We start from the raw sequence: 18,454 nt of genomic DNA, 5'->3' as shown, positions 1-18,454 counted from the left end.
AGGCTTTTGACCAAGTTGATTGTGATTCACTTTGGGAGGCCAGCATGGGTTCAGCTTGCAACACAAAGCTGTTGATGAAAGATGTTGTTATAAAGACTGCAAGAATGCAATCCTGTGGTTAAAAGAGAAAGTCTTGGCTAATAGACATGCAGCTAATTAAGAGGGGCTTAAGGCATCTAGTGGACACTTTGGAAATTATAATCTTGATTTTTTTTGAACATGCATATAAAATAGTTCCCTATACAGAGAATTTTTTTATTGTTGGACTTCCTGAATCTATATACTTAAATAGTTTCTTTTTGGATTAAACAATCTAAAGATGTCATCTGTCTTTTCTTAATGCTTTATGCATCCTACTTTCATTTCTAATCCCTGGTAATATTAATTACAGGTATAAATGTTGTTGTCCTTGGTGGAAATGGTGGTACTTTGGCATGTTTTTCTGCTACTTGTTCCCTTTTATTGGTGTTTGGGGTTTTTTTTGTTACTCAGGGGAATTTTATCGAAAATCACCTAGATGACTTATTCCTGCTGCTGTGGAGAATGCTTTGCTGTAGTTACTGGCATTTCATTAAAACATCTTGTTTCTTGTTGTAACTTGAGCTGAAAATGCCATTTCAGTAACATCCTGGGGATTACCTGTTGGGATCAAAGAAGCCCTTTCCACGTTTCTGTAGTTTATGTTTGATGCAGTGTTAGGGACTTCAGACACTTCAGCTCTGCTGAGCATGGTTCAAACAGAACTCAAAACACAAGCTTTTATTTCCATACTGGATTGAATGTGGAGTTTCAGTGAGGAAAAGTACATTTTTTAATTATCAAATGAAAGTTTACAGGAGATGATGGATGTTTCTAAATACAAAGATGGTCACATGCAGTAGGACCCTTCCTCCTAATGCTTTTGTGTGCCCAGGAAATTACTTGAATATTTGCTTCCAGGGACCTACACAGTTAGGAACTCAGTTGAAATGCATCTTAAAATTATGACAAAGGTAATGACTAGGGAATGCTACAGTTTTAAATATGTTGCAGATCAAGAAACATGTTTTAATTGCAACTCCAGTGTAGAGATGGAGAGAAAGCTCATTTTATCCTCTCTGCGAAGTTTTAAAGTTAGGCAAGTTTGCAAAGCACTATTGCAGTTACAGTGATGTAAAAGTCAGTTTCTTCCTCTATTTTTAACCTGATACCATTTTGCACGTGTTGAATTCCTTGCAATTCTCATCTGTGGGATCACCAATCTAATTATGATTCCATCATACAACACATTTATATTTAACTCTTCTTTTCTTCTTCACAGCACAGAGAATTCCCTTCAATAAGTTTAAAACATTATTTGCTGTTGTTAGTGAGAAGGCTTTTATTCAGCAAATTAGAAACTGATATTTTCAGTGAAGACACTGCTATTTGTGTCATTAGTGGTGTTTTCTGGACATTTGCCAAAATGTTGACATGGAAAAGGAAGTGGGAAAAACAGGAGAACTGTTCAGGGAAAAAAAGTTCACATAAGAGTAAAACTTTTAATTCTTTTTTTTAATTCTTGTTCTTTAAACATTCATGCATTTGGAAAGCAAAGGGAATTTATAGTTACATTTAATACTGGTTTAGCATCATAGATGATCATGCTCTCTTGCATCCAAAGAGCTGCATTGGTTCCACAGTCTGTGTAAGGAGTTTCAAACAGAATCATTCGTGATAGAAAGTACTTGGAAGCACTTGGTGTCATTTCAATTTTCCTTTCTCATGTTTGTTGCCTCTGCTAAACTAATGGAGGTGGAGGCTTACCCATGGATTAGATGGATTCTTATTTAGCTCTACTCTGCTCTCACCCTCTGCTTTGTACAAATTTAGTCGTGATTTGAGCAACTGTAGCTCTTCTGAAGTGTAAATGTACCAGAAGAACACACTGTTCACAAATTTAATGCAGTACATGGAATTACCTGATGGTTAAGCAAGTCAAGCATATGAAGCACCCTTGTCTGTATTAACTTTAGAGCAGCTAGTAAGTTCTGTCACCTGAAAGTATTACCATCAAAAAAAAAAAAAAAAGAACTGTAATCAGGTAAAATAGTCATATTTGGCTTTTTTTTTTCCTTTTAGTTAATTGGAATTTACTTATAGTGCCACTCTTAGGTTTTGAGAATTTGATGCTTGAATTTTCTACTGTTACTTTAATATCATTAGAGTTTTCAAGATTTTTATTCGAAGAAAAAAAAGTGCCTGCCTTTTAAAGTTGAGGGTTGTTAATGGCTCTTTGCTTTACTGCTTTCAGCAGTGGCCTGCTTGTCTGATGACATCCTCATTCACCTCTTATTATTTGCAATTAAATTGTGGGCCTGATACTTCCCTGGTGTCTGAGGGCTTAGGTGGTCAAGTGGTGTACATAAAGTGCTTTCCAGCTTTCTCAAGAAGTACTCACAAGTGAAAGATTAATGTAACATTAGTTTTCCTAAAAAGGAAAGTAATAATTTTAGATATTTGGCCTCTTGTAAGCAAACAGAGAGACAGTAAAAATATATTTCCAGTTAGGGTGAGATTATCTGTAGGTAAGTGCTGGTTTTCACTCCAGTACCTTAAATGCGTAAATGAAAACTGCTCATACGCATTCTTTTCTCACCTCTGACTCTTGAGGCTTTTGTTGTTTGCTTTTAGCACACATACTTTACATCATATCTTTGGAAGACTTTCAGGATGGTGTGTGGTGTTCTAATGTACTCGTAGTGACTGTTAGTGGAGAGTAGTTAGGATGTCCCATCACAGAGAAATGGCTTTGGAGTGTCTTGCATCTTTCAATAACAAGTCACGGAGTTTAAACAAGCTGACGTAGTTTTGATTTTCCCCTTCAGTTCTAGGACTTCCCTTCAGTTTGTTGTTCTGCTGGTGAAGACACATCTTGCAGATAATTGCATCAGCTGACACATGGAAGAGTGTGGCCTAGAAAAAGAGCCCTGCCACTTGTCAGTTTATGTATAAACACACACACACAAAATGGGCAAGCACTGAGCTCAGTCATAATTCTTCCCCTCTCAGGTCTTCCATCCCAGTTTGAATTCATTGTGGCTGAGGATATTTCAGCAAACTCCTTCATCAATCATTTATTAGATATGAAAGTAACTTCAGATCCTTTACTGTGTTCTGTTGTTCAGCAGACCATACAGTGCATGAATGGTGCTGAGGCTGCTGCAGTGTGCAGTGGAACTTACTGAGCCTTCTATCTCTCTTTATTGCAGCATCACCAAAGAGAGCATTGTGGACATAGAAGGTGTTGTGAGGAAAGCACATCAGAAAATTGGAGGTTGTACTCAGCAAGATGTTGAGCTTCACGTTCAAAGGGTAAATTTTTGAGCAAATGGAGCACTGGTTAATTGTTTGATAGATGATCTGTTGAGACTGTCTGTCTACATACATAAACTTTGTCAGTAAGGAATCCCATGCCAGAGAAATAAACTGCTTCAAACTACAAATTTCAGTGGTTTATATGTAAAAATTAAACACTTCTGGTTTTAAGATACTTGGAGTTTATATTTCCCTGTTTTTATCTGCCATTTGAATTACAGTATCAAGTGAAATAAAGTATCTCACTAGAACAATTTGGCTAGGAAAGCTTGTAATTCTAGTTTTTAATTCTTAACTGCAGTAGATACTGGAATAAAAAGTCTGCTTCTTTTTAAGTGCAAGTCAGGAGTTTCTTTATCAGTGTTACAATCTTCCCCTCAGTACAATGGACTGGAATACATAATTCTCACAGAAATAAGCTCTCAGTGGCTTAACAGTATGGAAACTTTTGAAATCTAAAGTTCCTGGAGCTTGTGCTAGAGGGCTGGAGGAAGTGTAACTTTATAATTTGTTTAAATAGAAAGCATATTTAAACCTTTATGTAATATCCTTTTCTTCTAAAGGTTTTTAACTAAACTGTTTGCCTACAATACAGCTGAAACCCAGTGGCCTCAGGATAGAGCACAATGGCTATTATAGCAGGGAGGTAAATCTTACCTAACAGCACTGGGGAAAATCTGCAGATTTTGAAGAAACATGTTTTAATATGTGTGCAGATTATCCTATGCTTGATTTTTCTGAAAGAACATCAAATTCACTGCTCCTCTAGGAGCAATACTAAACCATAAGGCACAGCAAGGTTGCTTTCATTCTCTGATTGTATTTTAGTTATCTCATAAATTTTTGAATCTGAAATAGCTCTTTCAGCTATATTCAGATGATAAGTAAATGATACATTAACAAGGAGAAGAACAGGATGATCTTGCTGGAATCAGAACCTAAAACTCAGTGAAATCTGGTATATTCAGAGCTGGCATTCCTGCCAAAAGGCTTGTCCCTCAGGCTGTATGAACTTGCTCAATTTGGTGCTTCTCAGAAGCAAAAAAGATACTTCGAATCTTTCAAAGGGAAAGCAAGAACTAAGCACTTCAGTATTGTCATGAGAATGCACAGTGTATCTCAAGGACTGGTGTAAAATCACAGCCTTAGAGCCAGCAACCTATGCAAACATTGTTTCAAGTCTCTGCTAGAAATATCCTCTTGTAAATCACACCTCCTTTTGAGCAGAGCCTCATGCTATTTCTGTTCTCTCTCAATTTCAGATCTATGTGATCAGTTCAGCTGAAGCCCGGCTACCCTTACAGCTGGATGATGCTGTTCGACCAGAAGTGGAAGGAGAGGAGGTGAAAACTTTGCATCCTCAAATGCTTTTTATTGTCTTTGTAGCTGAACAAAAGCACGAAAGCCTAGCAGCTTCCTTAATGCGGTGATTCTGGGGGTTTGTTAGGTTTGCATTTACTTCCTTTGTGCTATCCAGAACTGTGTTCAGCATCTCCGTAGCTTTGATGTCTGCTGAACTGCAGCAGAAGGTCAAAACCAGAATGTTTCCAGTCTTGTGCCTGTGTCTGCTGCATCCTCATAGTTGGGTTCTGCCTGTGACCTCTGGGAGAAGTTACACCTTAAACTTTGCTATGCTGCCAGTTTGCTGTATGTTCTTTCTAGAATGATCTAGAAGTTCTGCTCAATATAGATTTCTGCTCTTAGCTTTTAGCCAGAGGGTATTTTTCTCCATTGATTTTGTTTTGTTAAGTTTTGGTTTTGATTATTTTTTTGCATGTGTGTGTATTCACTATGAGCTTTTGCATAACTGTTTAGGATGGAAGAGCTACTGTAAACCAAGATACAAGACTGGACAACAGAATCATTGATCTGAGGGTAAGGAAAACGCAGTGCTGCAGGCTTGCCTGCAAGTGTTTATTCTTCATATTTCTGATCCACAAAGCAATAAAGGTCATGGATTTGATGGAATTATATGGCTGGCCAGAAGGAAAATAAACAGTATGTTTTTATGGTTTTGCATGGTATTGTAAAAGCACAGGATTTTGGAATCCTAAATGTTTGCCTTTACTGACATGAATTAAAGAACATATATTGATAGTTCAAAGGCAAACATTGATGATTTGTTATGTGGCCATTTACATCTGGGCTTTTTAGCTGCAAAAGTCAAAGGCGACTGAATAGGGACAATTTAGAGACAACATTTTTTCTCAGGTGTAGTTTTTGTTATCCAAGGGTAAAGAGCTAAGGTTTGAAGTATAAGATGGAAGTTTTGAGTTTCAGCAGGCAAGTTGAGGTGCTATAATTCATGCCTTGCCAGAGAAATTGTACCAGGCCACAATACCAGTCTCATTCTCTTTGTTTCTTCCACAGCATTCATGTATTTTCCCTTTTTTTTTTTTTTTCCTGAAACACCTTTCTTTATCCAGGTCATAGAGACCCAACCTTCTGTGAATTCATAGACCTCCCAAATATTTAACGCTTCTGATCAGCAGCAAAATAATCTCTACTAAATTACTTACAGAACTTTGATTCTTTTTTAATGAAACAGCAGCTGACACTTAAGTGTGTAACTAACTATTACTGACTTGAGGCATCCTGGCCTTTTCCTAGGCTTTTTATCCATTTTAGGCTCTCCACAATAAATTTTTAATCAACACTGAATGAAGACTGTGCTTAGCTCATTTTTTTTGATACCTAGTAATGCCTTCAGAGTTCTTGATAATGGCAGTTCCTCAGTAAATCAATCTTTGCACCTGCAGAATGAAACAAAAAAGTCATTTATTGGAAAATCTGGAAAAGTTCTGGCACTGAGATCCATACAGCTTTTCAATATCTGATCTCTTTATTTCAGCAACTAAAACTACTTGTGTCACTTGTTTTATTTGTACCAAAGTTAATTGCTTTTCACTTGACCTTATGTACAGTACTGAGTAACTTCAGTTTGTGGTTGCTTTTCAGGGTACTCAGTATCTCATCATACTGGTCACTTAATCTGTCTTAAATGAAGCCTTTAATAAAAAGAATTCTATACTAATGATTGAAAGTGAAAATCATTTGAAGGATCATCAGCTTATGGTAGGGCTAAGGCAGTGTACTGAATTGAAGGGGAGAAATCTGGGATGCTTGAACTGCAAGCTTTATTTGAACATCTGGTGATGAATAAAAATAACCAACAGCACTCCAGAGAAGCCATTATAGAAATGGCAAGAAAATCCATTATATTGAAGAAACACCTGTATAACAACCTGAAAGGAGCCATGAGACCTAAAGAGAACAGAGAAAGTATACAAAGGAAAATAACATTTAAAAATGTTGGGTGAAAATGGCTTGGAGGTATCCTTGGCTGTAATGCAGTTGAGGGCATCTGCATAGCAAAGCCTAAGCAGGTAAATAGTAATGGAAAAAGAAGGAAGACTCATGCCAGAGTAAACACAAGAGATGGAATGGAAAGGGCTGGACTAAAGTTCTTCTGCCCCTGTACACATCCAGTAGTTCAGCATGACCCTCCCAGTACTTCTGAAATACCTTTGTCAGTACAGCAGTAGGGCATTAGATGTGTCAGTATTCTGCCTGGAGGCTGCAACTGCTGACCTAAGTGGATGTTGCTGTAACCTCTCCTGTGTCCCAACCACTGTTGGGACACCCTTTCTTCAGCAATGTCTGGCACCTTGTTTTGAGCTCTGAACCGTAACTCTGTGTTAAGAAGCTGTTTTTCTCTTTAGCTCCAGCAGCTGCTGTTTCATGCTGAACAGGAATTCAGGTTGGCTTTTCACAGAGCTGGTGGAAGGATGAAATGCCAGATCTCAGTACTGCAGTGTCTGTGTCTCATCCTCTGCATACACCTGTGGCTGGGTGTGATCTGGCCACAGCTTGCCCATGGTTAGGCTTGGGTGACTGTCTTGTCTTCCTCCTCTGCACAGGAAAAGTTTCTGTCTCAGACTGTCACATTTTTTTGTGTCTTTTCTGTTGTACCTTTCATTATGTGTTTCAGAACAAAAGAAGATTCTAAACATGTGTTATTTTCACCTGTTTTTTTAAAGGGAGTGCTGAATAAGCAGAAAAGATATTTAATAAAGAAAGGGGAAATTGCAGTGAGAACACATGCATTTATGTATATGTACATCCTAAGCACTGTGTGTAGTGGAATCACAAGAGTAGGAATACAAAGAAACCCAGAAAGTAGTAATTGATTTTCAGTGATTTGGTTCCATAGATTGGAGCTACTGGAGTACAAATGAGGCTTCAGAGAGCCTTTAGTGTTTCAAATGCACTGCATAAGTTGTCATGTCCTAAGGAGGATTGCAAACTTGATGTGTTATCTGAAACCATTGTTCCCACAGGTTTTCAAGGAAAACCATGTCATGGGCAACAGGGAAAAATGTTACCAGAATAGTTCTAATGGAGATGCTGTGATCTGTTCCTGCAAGTGTGGGAGGAAGTGTAGCCACAGATAGATGTATCATCTAGTTCTGGTTTCCTCAGTGCCCCAGTTTTTTAAGGAAGAAGGTGGTCACTGAACATCAAAAATAGGGACACTGTTATTTTGAGAAAGATTTACCAAATTAAATCCATAGATCTTGGTTAGGCTCAGTCTAAAAAAACTCATTTGTATGCAGCTAAAATTACTTTTGTCCAATTAAACACAGTGTTTAAAGGAGTTAATAATTAGCTAATTTTAAATAGTGATTAATGAAGGAGTTAACTGGATAGGCCAAGTCATGATAAAGGAGAGCTGGGAAATTCAGTTATTACATGAATGAAAAAGACTGGACTTCTGAAAATAGCATCACTCCATCCAACTATGATGTATACCAAGGAAGGTTTGATTATGAGGCAATACAAGAAGTGTAATTAATAATAAGGAAATTACATTAGTGGAGATGAAAGATGCAAAGTATGTTACAAGGATTGCAAGACTTCCACTCCTGTGTACATGTGGAAATAGTCTGGGTATTGCAGTGAATCATTAGCAGTCTTGCATTTTTTTGCTGACAGAAGTGTCTGGTAGTTTAGTTTTTTTAAGGTTGGGGATGGGAAGTACTTAAATGCCAAGAGGCCAAGCTACTGCTGTAGTTGTTATTGTGAGGTATGGAGAGAAAATGGTGATTATTTAGGGCTAAGGGGTTTTCCATTTCCAAAGAATTGACTACTGGAGAAGAATGAACCTGTTTCTGGCGGGTTAACTCATAAAATACGCATCACGCCCTTGGAGCAGAAAAGTTGGGGTTTTAGAGAAAAGAGCTGGTAAGAAAGAAAAGTCCTTGTATAGTCCAAATTTTCTTTCACACAACTACAGGTGACTGTGAGGAAACCACTGTTGACCTAAGTATCTGTTTTTTCACAGCGTCTTAATGAAAGTCAAACCACTTGACCATAGAGATGTTTGATTTACCATTCACTTATTGCAACAGTTACAAAGGGCAAAGCAGAGCACTGACTGTGTTTTTAAATCTTTACTTTTCTGTTGTTCCTAAGTTTCTCTGAAGTATTCAGTGGTGTGTAACTTCCCATGTCTGTAAAAAGACCTGCAGAAACTGTATTTTATGAGTTCTGTGGTACATGAAAAGTAATGAAGAAAAGACCAGTGAAACACTGATTCTTGTAGTTTGCTTCTTAAAAATACCAATTCAGGTTCATCCAGTTTTACGTTGTTTAGAAAGCAATGAATAAAAAACCAGTGAAAGAAACACTAATTCTTGGTTTTTACTTCTCAGTTTGTCTTTGAAAAAGTCTGAAGAAAGAAACAATTTCAGATTCACCCAGGTTTACAGTGGACCTGACTGATGTCCTTGCTCTGGTTTATTTTTTGTGTTCAGCAGGACTTTTATCTCAACAGTATCTGTCCAAATGTGACTTGAATTATATGCCTTTTTGCAGTCCTGTTGCTACAATTGTGTCTGCTAATGCCCAGCTCATTGAGAGCAAAGCAAAGTGTTTTAGGATCAGTATTAACCCTGTTTATGCTGCTTAGGGTAGAGCATTAACATTAAACTGTGTCTTTAGCAGTTCATGGATGTCAGACTGTGTTATGTGATAATCCAGCTGTACACTGATCCTAATGCACTTTTTTTCCAAATGCTCAATTACTTCTAGCTTGATTTCATTGTGTTGGATTCAATTTCCTCATTGCAAAAGCTGTGTTTTTCCTGGCTGAATCCAAGCTGTAATGAACAAGCAAATGTGGAGTTTATTTTCTTGTGGGCAGTGATTTGGCAGTGGGTACATACACAGTCCCAGTCATTCAGACTACAAACTCCATGTTCATACATTTTTTTACTAGAAGTAGTACTGAAATTTGAATGAAGCTGACTTCAGTCACCTTGGGGTTAAAAAAATGTCATCTTAAATAACTTCTGTTTCTTAGAAAAACCTTCATTTGTCTTATATATAGTGGAGGAATTGCAAAACTAGTTACATTATTTAAAATAATGTATATTACTTAAAAGAATATATATTACATTATTTAGCCAACTCTGTGTTTAATGGTTGTTCCTGGTGGAGGATAGGTAGCTACAGCAGGCAAACAGAAAAGCAAAAATGAGGGGAGAGCAGAACAAAATCCGCAGCTGATGTGAGGGTAAAAAAGTTCACAACTTTTCATGTCTGTTCGTCGGTCTCACCTCTCTGAGATAGGACTGTGTTGGTGTGAACTGCCCTCAATTCCACCGAAAAACGTTTGGCGGCACATGTGCCTGTGGTTCTGACACTGCAGCTTGTGCCAAATAAAAAGTGATAGTTGTTTTTATAATCTTACAGTGCTCAGTTTTATCATTGATATCTTCCTTCATGGCATCTGAGTAATAAACACACAGGTGAAATTAGTGAGGTTATGACTGGAACTCATACTTCAGCATCGTTCCCTAAACTTTTCTTCTGCTGTCTGTAACAAAGGTGATTATTGAAAATAATGAGGTTTTCTGTAAAATTAACTCTGCAGACTGAGTTAAAACATTAACATTGTTAACTGCAGCAGCATTTAAGTGTCAGAAATTTGTTTCTGTTTCTGATTAATTCTTGAAGCATTATTGACTATCTTTGCCTGTCTCAGATAAGATAGTTTGTCACTATGTATGTGGAAGGGTTCCTATTGGAGTAAACACTACACAAAAAGAATGCCATGGCAAAATCTTATTTTAAGGCAAAGGTAAAAATCAATTAATTTTTACAGCTGTCTCTGTCTTTAGTTTGCTGTATTGTACCTAAGTGTGGAAGCTCAAATTGTGACTGTGTTACTTAACCATTGTACAAATGTTGCTATGCATACCAGCATCTCAGTTACTGAATTATTTTCTTCAAATGAATTTGTTCTCTTTGTGTTCTGAATATCATACCAGTGCAAACAATGTTATTAAATCTGAAAAGTTTTTTCTTCATTTTAAAAATACTTGGAAGTTGTAGTGGCACATAAAACTTTTGAGGTCATTGATTTGACTCCACTGCAAATTGTCAGATGCAGTTCTTTAGGGGCTTATCTCAGATGTTTTGTGGGTCTGTTTAATTCTTACAAGGAGGCTGCAATATCAGAAATTCCCAACAGTTAACCATGTTGGCAGTCTCTGAATGAAGGAACACTGAAACTCAGTCACCTTTGGTGAAAGAAGAGTGGTCTTGTCAGATCTAATTTGAGGTATGGAGAATTGCTGCTTGTTCTTGGTCTGCAGTTAAATAAAAGCTTCAGTGTCCAGGTCTGTGAATTTGGCTGCTTTCATAAATACTGTTTTAAGCATAACTTATCATTGTAGATGGCTTAGGAGGACAGAATCCTTGCCCTGCATCCTCACAAAGGACAGGAGGAGTTACCGCCTGAGGAACCTTTGTTAGAAGAGCTGTGGTTAGGTATTGACTGGCTGTGTTTCTGTGCAGTTTTAGGTCAGACCATGGAATTGCTTTCAGACTGGGTTTAGCAACCAGTTTTCTTTTTCCTGTGGCTGTTTGACTGACTGCTGCATTCTCAGCTGCTCTGACATGAAACTGCTGTTGGTTCACACCAAGGGTAGAAGAAGCATTGTTTCTATCCTGCTGTATGTTAATATTGCACATCTTCTCTCTTAGCAATTTTAGATGTGTTACCAAAATTTCATCAAACACTTTACTGGGAAACTGAAATGTGACTTAAAGTTGTCACCTCTTTCACCTTTCAAGTAGGAAATGGTTAAGAAGAAAAAATCCCTTTGAATCATCTTGGTACTTGGATGTAACACTGTCAAATTATGCCCGTAACTCAGGCAGTGTCTTACCATATGTCTGGTTCTGGGAGAGCGGTGTGAAAAAGGTGAAAAACTTTTAAGGTACTTTTGCAACTGTTTCTCTAAACCTCATTTCCTTCATTTTGAACATTTAGAGCAGTGGCTGTGGTCTGTCAGACATGTGGTTTATCAGACAGTGAGAACTGCTATTATTTACTAGTCTCAGCCACTTACCTGCCTGAAATACTTCACTGGTCAGCTAAAACGGCAAATAACTCCAAACAGCTACAGGTGTGCAGTGTTATTGCCGTTTTCTCTTTGGGTTTGTTGGTAAAAGGATGTCTTTATCTTGCACAGATGAGGGATGTAACTTTATTTCAACGTTTCTACTGTCTGTCTAAATTTGGCTGCTTATATAATTTGTTTTGGTTGGGGGTTTTTGTTTTGTGGTTTGGTAGAGGAGTCATGTGAAAAAGCCCACAAGGCCTTTCTTAGGCTAACTGAAGAGCTGGGTGCTGTTCAGAAAGAGAAGTAAACAGTGCTGTGACGCAGGTTGTCGTAGAGAACCGTTCTCCTGCTCCTTTGCAGGAGCTCGTTGGTCTTTTTGTACGCTGTTAGGTTGCTCACTGTCACGTTTGAGATGCTGAAAGCACAAAATCAGATATGCCTTCAGTGCTGACGCCTTGCAGTCTTTGCAGCTGTCACTAAGGTGGTGGTTTTATTCTTCATGCCAAAAGTGTTCCAGAAATGTTTAGTGTAGGTATTTGCTACATTTGAGATGAGCAGCTCAATTATGTCACATGCATAAACAAAAATAAAATTATCAATTCATTAAATCTACTTCTGTTTTTAGCTAAATTCACTTTTAAAGTAAGGTGAAAAAAAAAAAAAAAAGATCTGCAGTTCATGTCAACAGGTGTTATGTGGGTTGCTTAAAGGTTGGAAGTGTAGACTGTGGGTTTTGGATGTTTTTGTGACAGTGTTGTACATGGTTAACATGTGGCTGTGTTTTTAGAAGAAAAACATTGTATTTGGTAGCCTTTAACAGACGGACATTTCTACCTTATGTAAGTTATTAATGGCTTTGCTTTTATCATGCACTGTGTGTTCTGCAGCTGTTCTAGTTCAGTGTGCTGAAAGCTTTTTAATAGATTTAGTGCTTTTATTCAATTTCTTACTATAAAACCTTTATTTGCAGAAACACATCTCATAAATCAGGTATTTTTTTAAAATGTGGAATTGACCACAGTGCCTCGTTTATAACTGAATATGCTATAAATTGAAATTAATAATTTCTCTGGTTTCCCTTCCTGTTTCCTTCTGTGTAACAGACAATTACAGATTCACACTTTTCACTCTTTAGGCGGATACAATAATCAAGTATTCCCAAGGGAAGGAATTCATCCTTCCAGCTGTCCAGAAGAAGTAATAGAGTCAGGAAGAATTAACATAGGATTCATTATTTTATCTTCTTCTTGTAGACCTCCACTAGTCAGGCAATCTTCTGCCTTCAGTCTGGTATTTGTCAGCTTTTCCGAGAAACTCTTATTCGCAAGGGATTTGTGGAAATTCAGACTCCCAAAATCATTTCAGGTATTGTATATGTGATCCAGCAGCTACAGGTGTGCTTCTTTTATAGTTGCTTAGTGTACCTATCTGACAAAAAATTAGTAAATTTATATTAAAAAAACATAAATTTTCTTTATAGCTGAGAAATTTTGAATTCTGCTTTCTTGCAACATAGCAAACTTCTTACAGGTGTCAGAGTTGATCTTTACTTTTCTCCTGACTTAGGCTATTAAAGAATGACAAGAAAAATTATATATATATACCTGATTTATGTAGTTTGCAATGCATATGAATGTTTAATTCTGATCATATGCATTATTCCTCAAATCAGTGTTCTCAGTGTTGAGCACTGCCTGTTCCATTCTCAGTATTAAAAAAAATCCAGTCTAATTTAGATTAAAAGCAGATTCCATCAAAAAGATGTTGCAACAAACATATGGTGTATGGCACAATTTGTCACTTCTTTAGCTATGAGAATGTGGCAGAATAGAAGGTGGTAGACCTTTTTCCTTTTGGAAATGTGGAATAACAGCTTCAGCCTTAAAATTTGAAATGTAGATTTTGCTTCTAGTTCTTTTGATTTGCTGTATTGTTTTCAAAGTCCAATGGCTTGATTTACTGATGGAGGTTTTTCTTCCATCTTACTGGTGCTCTTTGAGGTTTTTTTGATGCCACTAAGATACATGGCATGGAAAATGAGAGCAGAACATTTGTGTTACTGTGTTATTGTGTGTACATTCATAAAGTGCACGTCTTGCTTACAGAATTTTGTGCTTCTGTATTTATATTTTGGAAGACATCTCTTGACTGAGATAAAAAGTGAGCTTTTTAACAAAATGCATGTAAGCAACTGTTCTTTCAACATGAAAAGTGTCATTGAACTAGAAGATTGGATGACTTTTTCCTATGGAGACAGATACATAGTATAAAGTACTAAAAGGCTCCCAAGTTATTTACACAGGACCTTCGAGGAAGTGTGAAGTGTTCCATTGAAAGCAAGCAAGCGTCCCATTGTTTGGATGAGATCATATTTTGTGAAATTTACTAAGTTAAGTCAGTGCAATCCTTACTAAACTTCCAATTTAAGCATCATAACTGTTTTAAGATTTGAGGTTTTTAAAAGTTACCTGTGTTAGGCCACTGCACCTCTTACGTCACACACTGGGAATTGGCAAGGTGAAGTGGTGCAGTTTTGGTAGGTGCTTTGCAGTAAGGGAAAGGCATGTGGTCCTTGTTCCTGTAACTGCCCATGAAAATTGCCTCAAACTTAGAAAAAGCTTTGTAGCTTTGGCTCATGCCCTCTGGTAAATCTGGGATTGGCTGTGAGATATATTTGTGCCTTCAGTTTGAGAGGATGGTCCTGGCAAAACAGGATATGCACTTTGATCTCAGGGTCTGCAGTGAGCCCCTGGCAGGCTGAGCCACTGGCAGAGATTGGTTTCCACAGAAATGCAGGGGTGCAGGTGGATGTGTTAGTACAGATATGTATTCTCCGCTGTTCTCACTCTAAGGTGAAGGTCAGCTGAAACAGTAACATGTTAAACTACCCCAGCTAAATTTGCAGATTTTCAAGACAAAGTGTGACAATCCTGAGCTGTGAAATTTACCTTGGCATGACTGGATGGATGCAAATATATCTTTTTCCTCTAATATGCTTTGAAGAAAAATCTCTTTCTTTTTTACTTTAATAACTGCTTAATTTAATTTCAGTCATTCCTTATAACAGCGCTTGTTTTCTAGCTGCCAGTGAAGGAGGAGCCAATGTGTTTACTGTATCCTACTTCAAAACCAGTGCCTACCTGGCTCAGTCCCCACAGCTGTACAAGCAGATGTGTATTTGTGCTGACTTTGAAAAGGTTTTCTGCGTCGGGCCAGGTAAGAAAAGCACTGCTGTATGCAACGTGTGAAGTGTGCCCTGGTGGCTTTTAGCAGCTGTAGTGCAAGTAAGATAACACACACACACACACACACACTAAAGCTTTGAATCATTTCACTTGATGCAGTTTCACTTGCCAAACCAAATTTCAGCTGAGGTGACTGATGACAGTAAAGTTGACAGAAGTTGCTGTACATGTACTGAACAGCATTACTTAGAACAAGCTTACTTTTAACTGTCAGTAAATAATAAAAAATGAATAATTTCCTCTCCCAAGCTCTCTTTCTCTAAAGCGGATAGGACATGGCTTCTTTAGGTGGCAGTACAATAGTTTTCTTTGAAGAGCTCAAATGGTTTAAAGATACCTAACCTCAAAATGCTGAAAACAAGTCAGTAACAGTGTATAAAACAAAAAAAAAAAGAATTCCAGGTAATTCAGAAGGTCTTAAATTTCTTGTTAATCACTAACAGATGAGTCATGGTTTATGGGAAGATCTGTTTATATTAGACTCATGTGCCTATCCCAGAAGACACACGTGTACAAGTCCACTTCCTCTGAAGAGCAGTTTTCAAATCTGAAAGTTCTTGTGCGCTTGAAAGCTTGTGTGTTTTTTCCACTTATGTCTGCCGGTCTAAGCAGAGATCCTGCCTCACTATGGGTTGTGTCTGTCTTGTATCCTTTGAGTACCACAGCTGCAGTAATGCTGTCACTGTTACAAATGATGCTCTGAGGCTGCTAGTTCTATTTGTGTCTTTCAGTGAGAATTTTCATGTCTATTTAATCCAAATGATGATTGTTGTTTTTCCAACTGGAATGATAATTTCAGGTCAGTTAGAATTTCTGTTGTTTAATTTTACAGTATTTAGAGCTGAGGACTCCAATACACACCGACACTTGACTGAGTTTGTTGGTCTGGATATTGAGATGGCTTTTAATTATCACTATCATGAAGTGGTAGATGAGATTGCAGATACCTTGGTGCAGATATTCAAGGGGCTGCAGGAAAGGTAATAAAAGCATTTCCTTCTTTTAATGAGCAACTTTGTTTGACATTTCTTGCACTGTGGAATGAAGTAGGCAAGCCTTTTATCCTCAGTTTGTAAGATAATAATTGGTAATCTGATTTACAGCACAACTTCAAAATATATTTTTGCTTTGCCCTTAACTGTTTCTTTGTGCCTGACTTCTAAGGTTCACTCAAGGCATAGGCCACTGAACTATTTTTAGCATCTCCTGGAGTATGCTGGCTTGCGCTAAGAAACTTGCTGTCTGCTGTTAAAATTACTTCCTGGGAGAAATGATCCATCCTTAATTTAAATTGTCCTTCTTTTTGTGCCACCACTGGTAGATGGTTCTGTTTCAAATATTATTTTAATATTTACTATATAAGAAAGTTTTCTTGATTAGAAGTGATTGTACCAGCCTGCATTTGTTCATGATAACAGCAAAGATTATTGTCCATTATTCACAGTCTAACTCATTAAAAAGCCAGGCTAGAAGTTTAGGAAGTGGTTTCCATTTGCTTACAAATTGGATTGTTTTGCCAGCAGAAATGCAAATCTTTGTCAGTACAGAAGGAAATTTCTTGTTTATATTTGGATATTACTCAAATCAAAAAAGAACCCAGGTAAATACTGCAAATCAAAGGGGTGATTTCAGTGTCTTCACTGTGAAAATTTGACCTCGTCGATTATTTCTTACATAAGGGATGAACAGAAGTAGTAGTAAAATATTAACATCAAGGAAATAGATGCATTAACTTTGTTGAAACAATTTATTACAAAATTTCTCCAGCAGTGGTTTTAATACAGTTTTTATGTTGCAAGAGGGACCTCTTGTGGCAAGATCACAAAACCATTTTTAGCTGCAAGTTCTTGACTATTTTGTATTTGGCTTCTGTTCTTGTTTCTTTGTCTGTAGATTCCAAACTGAAATTCAGACAGTGAGCAAGCAGTTCCCATGTGAGCCATTTAAGTTTCTGGAGCCGACTCTGAGGCTGGAATACCGTGAAGGTGTGGCCATGCTTCGGGAGGCTGGTGTGGAGATGGGAGATGAAGAGGATCTCAGGTACTCAGCAGGACATAACTGTGTCAGTCTTGGGAGAGTGGTAGTGAAGTGTCAGTTTTGTACTGAGCACCTGACAGCCCTCAATAAGGAACCACAGCTTTCAGAGGAATAAACAGCACTTTGTCCAGATCTCTTGACAAGTAAATGAGTGGATGTGAAGATAATCCTTTCTTTTAACGTAGACTGTAGATACAAACTCTGAAATCTGACAGAAAATAACTGACACTATAAAGTGAGAGCAGCTTGAATCTTCTAAGGAAGTGTTTGTTGTCCAGCAATTGCAGTCCTTCATGTGAATTACAACATGTCTTTGAATAGAATTAAACAAAAATATTCTGCTGCCATAAGGTTTTTCCTTTAAATAACATCCTTCCATTTCTTCCGTCCACCTCTCTCAGGAAAATGATTAAACAATCTTGATGAACACCCGTTGATTTACTGAGAGATGGTTTAATTAGCAGTTTATATATAAACTTTACTAAACACATTAAATGAACTAAAACAGTTCTGTTCTTCCCCATAGTATATCCAGCATCATTAGCGTACTGTGTGATTTTAAGTTAAATGATCTGTGCAGCAAATAAAGTTTTCATCATAAGAATCTGGTGGAGGAAAATCATTTCCTCAACAACTGTTCATGTGTTTCTCACTTACTGTGTTACACGTAGGATGTATGGCAATAGAAATAAAGTACACAGTTCTTTAGTAATCAGAGTATGGTAAGTAGGAAGAGGTTACATTGAGAGCAAGAATATTTTTAGGTACCTGTTAATTTAAGGGATTTCTAGGACCAATATGACATATTTAGAAACAAATAAATATACTTTATTTCTGCAATTTTTGTGTGCATAACCCAAAACAGTCAGAAAGAAGTACTAGATTTTCTAAGGGTCAGGGTGCAGCAGCTCTGTAGCTTGTAGTCTTTTGGGCTTTGTGAAGTGTATCATCAATACAAGTTGAAATCACTTCATTTTAATGATGATAATCTTTTTCAGCACTCCTAATGAAAAGCTCCTGGGACGCCTGGTAAAGGAAAAGGTAACAATTATTTTAGAGTAAATAAATATGTCACTGAATCTGAAAGCTGATATTGTGGAATCATAGGGTTGGTGTAATTATGTGCATATAAACAGGATCTGAGAACATGCAGAAGTTGTGAAGAGTTGGTGATTACCATTTTTTAGTTGGCTGCATTCCCATTTTGGTGCTGTGTATTTCATCCACTGTCAAGTTTTGTCTTTGTCATTAATAAGCAGTTTCAAACCATTTTCGATTTTTTATATTTATTTCTATCATATGTTGCACTGAAGACACCAAACAGGCTAGTATGTTCCAAAGCCACTTCTTAAGAGATTTAAAAAAAGAAAAATCAAACCAGATTCTAACAAAATCTGTAGGAGAAAATGAGATCTTTGGGGG

The 18,454-nt window shown here is 37.3% G+C and overlaps 1 protein-coding gene across 1 annotated transcript in view; it reads left to right on the top strand.

Annotated features, from left to right (window-relative positions):
• The window catches only part of DARS1 (aspartyl-tRNA synthetase 1), a 36,672-nt gene that overhangs the window by 15,355 nt on the left and 2,863 nt on the right, over positions 1-18,454 (top strand). The window contains exons 5-12 of the mRNA XM_066190385.1: positions 3,231-3,333; positions 4,599-4,679; positions 5,152-5,211; positions 13,004-13,115; positions 14,832-14,966; positions 15,828-15,975; positions 16,889-17,035; positions 18,031-18,073. Coding sequence (XP_066046482.1) covers positions 3,231-3,333; positions 4,599-4,679; positions 5,152-5,211; positions 13,004-13,115; positions 14,832-14,966; positions 15,828-15,975; positions 16,889-17,035; positions 18,031-18,073 — 829 coding nt within the window. The remainder of the gene's footprint in view (positions 1-3,230; positions 3,334-4,598; positions 4,680-5,151; positions 5,212-13,003; positions 13,116-14,831; positions 14,967-15,827; positions 15,976-16,888; positions 17,036-18,030; positions 18,074-18,454) is intronic.

The sequence above is a fragment of the Chamaea fasciata genome, unplaced genomic scaffold (assembly GCF_029207755.1).
Source record: "Chamaea fasciata isolate MVZ Bird 193981 ecotype frontalis unplaced genomic scaffold, bChaFas1.0.hap1 SCAF_8, whole genome shotgun sequence".
NCBI lineage: Eukaryota > Metazoa > Chordata > Aves > Passeriformes > Sylviidae > Chamaea > Chamaea fasciata.
Note: the sequence above shows the minus strand (reverse complement) of the source record. Positions and strands in the feature narration are given on the sequence as shown.